We start from the raw sequence: 7,285 nt of genomic DNA, 5'->3' as shown, positions 1-7,285 counted from the left end.
TCATCAGCAAAGTAGTCAAGAGGACTTTCGGGACCCATACCGAGGATCTCCTCAAGCTGGGAGTACATAACACCGACGAGGAGATTGCCGAAGCCCAAGAACGTGCGCAGCTCACTCGCCTGAACCCCACTGCGGCAGGTAAACGCATCCTGGAAGAGCTGGGCTACCACCCTGCGGGAATCCCGATGGTGCATTCGAGACAATTTCGAAGTGGCCTCTGCGCCCCGAAACGTCCATCCCGTCCACAACGAGGGCAGACGCAAGGCCAGAGCAGCCACCGTCCTCAAACCGATCAAGCAAGGAGACATTAGAGCAAGCTTTCTGTGACGCCGCGGAGTACAGCGATGGGAAGACGTTTGCCGTCGTTGTGGTAGACTCCAGCGGCAAGATTTCCAATAGCGCCTCCATTCGCACTTCAGACTCTGGAGTCGCCGAGCAAGCCACGATCGCCCTCGCCCTGCCAGACGGTCATGGGTCCGAGATCTATAGCGATTCGAAAACAGCAGTTAGGGCTTTTCAAAAGGGTTGCATCGCCAAGCGAAATGCTCGTCTTCTTAGCAGCTCGAGTCCATGTGCTCTCACGCATCATTCAATCCACTGGTTTTCTGCTCACGTAGGATCGGTCGAGGGTGCTCTCCCGAACCTGAATGAGTCTGCTCACGAGGCTGCGCGCGACCTCACCGACCGCGCTTCCTCTGTAAGGAGCGCCGACTCCCCTCCTCCTTACGGCCACAGGGACGCTCGCACTACTCACAACGGTACTCACAACGAGGTTATTAAATTCTTCTAAATGTCTAGACCGGTCTTTCCACCCCCGCACACCAACTTGAATAGGGCGCAAGCCGTTTCGCTTAGACTTGTACAGACCAGCACATGTCCGTGTCTGTCCGTTCTCCACGAGGCTTACCCCGACGTGTATCGCGACGACGCCAGCCCGTCCTGCGGGCAGACGTCCACTCTAGCACACATGCTCTGGAAGTGCGGGTCGACATACCCCAAGTTCATCAAGGAGGAGTGGGACTCGCTTCTGCGTAGCCTCGCTCTAGAAAAGCAAATCCTGGCCGTCTGGCGTGCCCGAGACCGGGCCGGTGGGCTAGACCTGCCGGTCCGGACGTGGGACTAGCCGGGTGCGTGACGAGTTTGCGTCCTCGCCGGACTTGCAATAAAGTTTCTTTACTCACTCACTGACTCACTCACTCACTCACTCACTCACTCACTCACTCTCACTCACTCACTCACTCACTCACTCACTGAACTCTCTTGTGATTATAACAGACAGACAGTAAAATAAAAAAAGACGATAATTTATACGATTTAGGTTATTGTAATCAATATATTGCACACATACAATGCATACAAAACAAAACGTACCTTTTGGAGTGTGTCACTAGGCCACATTTCCATCTACAACTGCTGTATCACTGTTTCAAGGCCTCTTGAGTTAATGTTGCACATCATGATTGCGTGAGAACTGTTACGAGCCTTGAGAAACAATAAATATTGACTGGGACAAATCACTGTTTGGCTTTGAAAACTGGTGTCTTTTGACATAGGCCCCTGCTTGGTGCTAAAGGTTAACGTGTTTAACAAGACAAGTGCCTCTCTCGTTCTTCTTAGTTTTATGACTCTGTATGTAAACAGCTGTAATCGTACAATTCCTAGCAATTTCTAATTTAGACCAACTAAGACAGACAGCGGTATTGAATGCATCATTAGGGTTACCTTGTTATAGAGGTGTACTAGCCTGTTTAAAATTAACGCGAAGCTTTCTTTTATTCTTCCCCCCAGTTTCCGTGGATGATTGTCTGGCCAAAAATAAACTGGGCCAATCCAAGAGGCAGCGTAGTTAAATATATTACTTTATGTACCGATCCTAATACCAGTGCACAATGTGCATCCTTGCAGAGGTTTGTAAAACACATTGTTACACTTTTACCCTAACGGCAGTTCGTCAATGCTCCCACATGCTTCATAGCATTTACCGTTAGAGCTAACAAATAAGCGCTCTCAGCAACACATCTCAGCAGGTCAGTAAAACCTCGTTGAAGCGTACTCGCTTAAACAGTAGTCTCGTTTTAAGAGTAGTATAAAGTGAAATCGCCGACTCGCGCACGTCACAGAAAAAAAAGTTACTGGCCACGATTACAACTTAAAAATCAATCAACTAGAACCATGTCAATTCGAATTTCACGGGACCGAAAAAAAAATGCCGGACTTAGCCGAACGTCGAATTATCGAGGGAACTTAGAGAATAGCAAAGAAATGCTTCCTGCATCAATACGATATTAGTTACCGAATGAATCAGCAAATCTTGTTTCTGGGTATATTGCGCAAAAACAGTGTGAAAACTGCAGTTCTCGTCATCTCGTGACTGATTAGAGGTCGCAAGGGAAAAGGCAGCGCGGCTTCTTTCGCATTTTGGCCGCTGCGCAAGACCCTCGTCTTCATCCGAGACATGCTTTTCGCTACCACGCGCACACCCAGATTGTTTTAGCCCGCGAGCTGGTCAGCAACGAACAACTGTCTGTCACGATGTAGCCAGCAGATTTGATGCGAGCATGCAGGCTGCGCTATCCCTTACGCATTGCACTGAGTCGAAACAAAACTACTGTTAAGTGCAACCCGAGCAACCGCAGCGGACCAAACCGTTGTCGCTTTCAATGTAATCTAGGACAGGTGGTCACCATGCAATTACAAAGGCATGCCGGCAACATACACCGAGTCAAAACGAAACTAGTACTGCTTGGCGCGTCCACCGCAGACAAAACCGTAGTCACTATCGACGCCGCAATTTCAATTGCTGAGTACGCAGTTCTGTAGGTGCACGGCCAACGTGCACTAAGCTAAAACGAAACTGCTATTAGGCCCAAACGCAGTGGACACGATCGCGGTCCCTACTGATGCGATCACGGAACACGCAGCGGCAAACACCGGCATACATGCTGTGAAGACAAACACGATGCGCTCGGGCATTCCTGTCGTTTTCCGCTGGTGGCTGGCGATGCAGACTCCGCTGCTTCGTTTAGGTTGGACATTAGCGCTGCTTTTGCTTTTTTACATTGCACGTTTGAGGCACTGCACGTTGGCTGTGCTGTGAGCGCTTTCCGAATTAACCGGTGTGCGGCCAAGTAACGTCCAAATGAACGAGGTGTTGGTGCCATAAAATAAGGCATACGCCTGTCGGGACAAGAAAGCTAGACGGAATTATCAGATTTTATGAATTAACAGAGGTCAATTTAACGAGGAGTTGCGTGTGAACGAGACATGCAAACTTTCCGCGCAACTGGCTGCTTGGGGCACTTTGCATATGTTCGCAGGCATCTTTCACACTTGGAAAAACTTGTGCAGCACGTATTGAACAACAGAAAGTGTATCGGGAGTATTTAGCGTTGCTCTACAATTTTCTCATTGACAATTTCATCCAATTATAACAGTTAAGAAGTTGGTGAAATAATTAATACTAGTGTGATTAGGCAGAATACAAAAAGTAATTAGAGTATCTCCAAGCAACAGCAAAGAACATTACCTTGGTTCTGTCCAGCTATGTGGCATTTGCATATATTTAAATCTTGGTGCATGATACACAGACAGGCGCCCACTACTCAGCTGTGCTGCTGCGCTATTTAGAATCGTTATCGAGGAGAAAGTGAGCAGCGCGTTTACATTCGAAATCGAGGTAATATAGAAACGCGATACATGCAAAAGTCCACTGCGAGAGCCATCATCCCCGCGGTTTGTTAACGCGATATCTTAATTACGCAGGTCGTTGAGATAGTTTGCGAGGCATGGAGGCGGACAATGTCTCTGACGCCGTCTGCACATGCGCACGTGTTTTCAGAAGCGTCCACAGCTGCACACAGCCCTCTGCTTCTGCAAACCTAGCTTTGCCAGGTCTGCCAAGCAGCTGGTCACGTAAGGCAATAACGCATGAATAGCTGGCTCCATACTCTCCATCAAAAGCTACTCAAGTACGACACACAATGTGGCAGCCAGAAAAGAGACCTGGGACTTTTGAAAGTACAGTGTCGTGGAAATTTTGAAGGCAAATAGAATTGCGAAATGTACGTGAGGGTACACCTTGCGTCATTCGAGGCAATCGATTGTTCAGTACTAATTACCGGCATTGCTGTGGGCCGCCAAATTTTTTTCTTGAGAGGACAAAACTGAAATTATTAACAGCACATCGCCTAAGCTGCATCATTAGTTTCTATCATAAAATCGACATTCTAGAAAAAAAGCAATGCACTAAACCATGGAAATTAATACTACAAAAAAGCAAACGCGCTTTCACAGTTACGAGAAAAAAGTGCACTTCTTCACTGGGTTCATCGGTGAACCGGGGCTGCACCGGAACGCGCTTGCGAATCTCTGCATCTGTCGTAGGGGCACATTGCAGGTCTCACCGGTGTTGTTCGTGACACAGGTCATGAGGCAGTAGGTCAGGAAGAAGACCTGGTCATTGGTGTAGTCGGCGAGCCATTGCAGTCGGTGTTGGACGTGCCTGCCGTCTTTGATGCTAGCCCGGCGGTGCGCAATGAACGATGTGGTCAGTGCCGGTGCCAGGGGGAACAAGGGCGCGAAACGAACCTCCCGCTGGTCGCGGCTACCAGCTGGCAGCGTCTTCGCATCAGAGGTTGTGCCACTGCCTCCAGACTTGCGGTCAGATAACAAGTCGCAGCCGACTCGTTGTGTATAAACTGGGGAGTGCCACCAAAGCTCTCGCTTGCCTTCTCCCGTGAAGAGGACGCCGCGCTTGTCGAACGAGCGCACGATGCACTCTGCGATGAGCGTGCCGAAGCTGCCATAGATCATGGCTGTTGTGCCACTCAGGTAGAGTGTGGGAGGCTCCATGGCACCCAGAGATATGTAGGCGATGTTGTAGTAGTAGTCGTATCGACTTGGCGAGCCGTCCCCGAGCCTCCTGGAGTGGACACTGATGAAGTTGTCGTGGACGATGAGGAGCCGGTAGGCTTCCGCGACTTTGATGTAGTTTTCCAAGAACGAGGCGGCGTTACTTGGAAAGTCTCGGTATAACCGAGCCAGATCGACGTCAGAGAAGAAGTTCTCCTCTGGCATCGTGTCCAGAGTCATCGCGTCGATTTTGACGGTCGCCTTACTCTTGATGGTGGCGTCGATCCACTCGGCGTCTTCGAGCTGCTGCTTGATCGTCGTCTGAATGCTCTGGTGGAAACGTGCGAGTTGGCCACGCATACTGCTGCTGTAGCGCCTATAAATGTGGCTGGCCGCAATCAGCAAACCGAAGTTGCCGGCGGTGTACTTGACGCAGGTCAGCTTCCATATACGCCTGCCAACTTTAGGGTCGGACCTGTAACGCAGCTCTGGTTTTCCTGCGGCCAACCAAAGGGACGTTCGGAGGAACACCAACGATAAACCTTCCATGAGCGTCTGCCTCTTTTTCTTGTAGTTCTCAAGCAGGGTGTACGCGCTCTGCAGTATTGCTTCATCTTCCAGAGCAACTGGGCTGTCCGGTGTCCACGTGAACTGGGGACTGTACAGTTTGTTCAGGCTGCTGAGCCAGTCGTACCCCCGTTTGGGCATCAGCTGCTCAATCTCCTTCATCATAATCTGCGTGTCAGTCGTGGCACCCGGTGGAAGTTTGAGCGCGGCATTTATGATGTCCTCCACGGTGCTCTTCAGTTCCTGGATGCTCGAGTCGGACGGCGGCTCGACCCCGAGTTCACCGCAGTGCCGTCTGACGACTTCGGCAAACGTAACTGGTGTCCACGTGGGATCCGAAAATCTGCGGCTCAGTATGCCACGCGTAATGTATAGCGTCTGCGGCCTCCGCTTGTATGCAGGCAAGGCCTCCAGTTGAAAGAGGAAGTTGATGTTCCAGGTGATAGTAAGGTTCAGCAACGGGAGCAGCGGGTCGATGGCCGATTGTTTTTTCTCCGGCCACAAGAAACCTAGGCCCTGCTTGAAGTTCATGTAGAGTTCTTCGTCGGTCGGCGTCAAATTGCGTAGCTGGATGCACTTGAACTTGTAGAAGTCGTTGCAGGGGTCGACGCTAGTGTCCATGGCCTCCTTGAGCTTAGTGGCATGCCTAAGGCAATGGGAAGTGTTGCAGAACACTATGGTGGCATGTGCCTTGGACCATATCATGATCATCAGCAGGGCTCCACTGGTGAGGAACCGCACTATTGCATTGGTGACCATCTTCTTGGCATTTGAATGTTGGTGACGGGTCGTCATGTGGCTAGTCTAAAGAAAGAATGAAATAAAGAAATAGAGGTGACCTTGTTTTATAGGCTGGTCGCCGCATAGGTACCCAGAAACAAACTATCTTATAAGGCTACGTAAGAATTCAGTGCAAACTCCGCACACATAACTGGAGTGTAGCTGCCTTCCACGCTCCGAAAAGTATATACGAGGTGTGACACAAAAGAAACGAGACTAAGTGTGTAGCTTGAAAAAAGAGTGGAGTTGGCAACAACTGTTTTGCTGACATCGTCCCACACACCTGCCCTATTCATGCGGCCAGTTTCGGCGGAACCGATCACGCCAGTTGGGAGTGCTGCGTCATTGAGTGAACATGTGCAACTGCATTCTGCTGGAAAAATGTCTGATGTAAAAACCGAACCGTGAATCAACATCAAGTTTCTTGTGAAACTTAAGAAATCAGCCACGGAAACTTTCAAATGTTACCTGAGGATTATGGAGATGAAACTTTGTCTCGTGCACATGTGTTTGAATGGTGTAAGCGGTTTTCAGGGGGAAGGGACAGTGTGGAAGATGATGAACGTGCTGGGCGCCCAAGGTCAGCGATTACAGGCCAAAACATTGCCAAAGTTCGTGATGTGATCCGTGGTGACCGAAGAGTAAGTTTTCGTGCAGTGGCGGGGTTGGTTAACTTGGATAGGGAAGCTGTTCAACGCATTTTAACGGGCAAATTACACATGCGGAAGATTCGTGCGAAGGTTGTTCCAAAAGTTCTGTTCGATGACCAAAAACAGTGCCGTAAGGACTTGTGTGTGGACATGTTAGAACACATTGCAAACGAGCCAGATTTGTTGGAATCTGTTGCAACATATGATGAGACATGGATTTTTACCTATGACCCAGAAAGTAAGCACCAGTCAATGCAGTCCAAGTCCCCAGAATCCCCAAGACCCAAAAAAACCACGCATGTCAAAATCAAAATTCAAGGCAATGTTAATTGTTTTCTTCGACATTATAGGAATCGTGATGATTGAGTGGAGTTCCAGTGGTCAGACTGTTAATCAACACTAGTACATCGAAGTACTAAAAAGACTTAGTGAAAACA

General features: G+C 49.3%; 1 protein-coding gene across 1 annotated transcript; it reads right to left on the bottom strand.

The window, feature by feature from the left end:
* Window positions 1-4,293: 4,293 nt before the first annotated feature.
* LOC126533865 (neprilysin-1-like) lies at window positions 4,294-6,213 on the bottom strand. Its single transcript, XM_050181098.1, has one exon. The coding sequence runs from the start codon at window positions 6,211-6,213 to the stop codon at window positions 4,294-4,296; it is 1,920 nt and encodes a 639-aa protein (XP_050037055.1).
* Between the last annotated feature and the right edge of the window lie 1,072 nt (window positions 6,214-7,285).

The sequence above is a fragment of the Dermacentor andersoni genome, chromosome 3, assembly GCF_023375885.2.
Source record: "Dermacentor andersoni chromosome 3, qqDerAnde1_hic_scaffold, whole genome shotgun sequence".
Classification (NCBI taxonomy): Eukaryota; Metazoa; Arthropoda; class Arachnida; order Ixodida; family Ixodidae; genus Dermacentor; species Dermacentor andersoni.
Note: the sequence above shows the minus strand (reverse complement) of the source record. Positions and strands in the feature narration are given on the sequence as shown.

Excerpts from the sequence above, each read along its gene's own strand:
- LOC126533865 (XM_050181098.1), bottom strand. The coding sequence starts at position 6,213 with ATGACGACCCGTCACCAACATTCAAATGCCAAGAAGATGGTCACCAAT.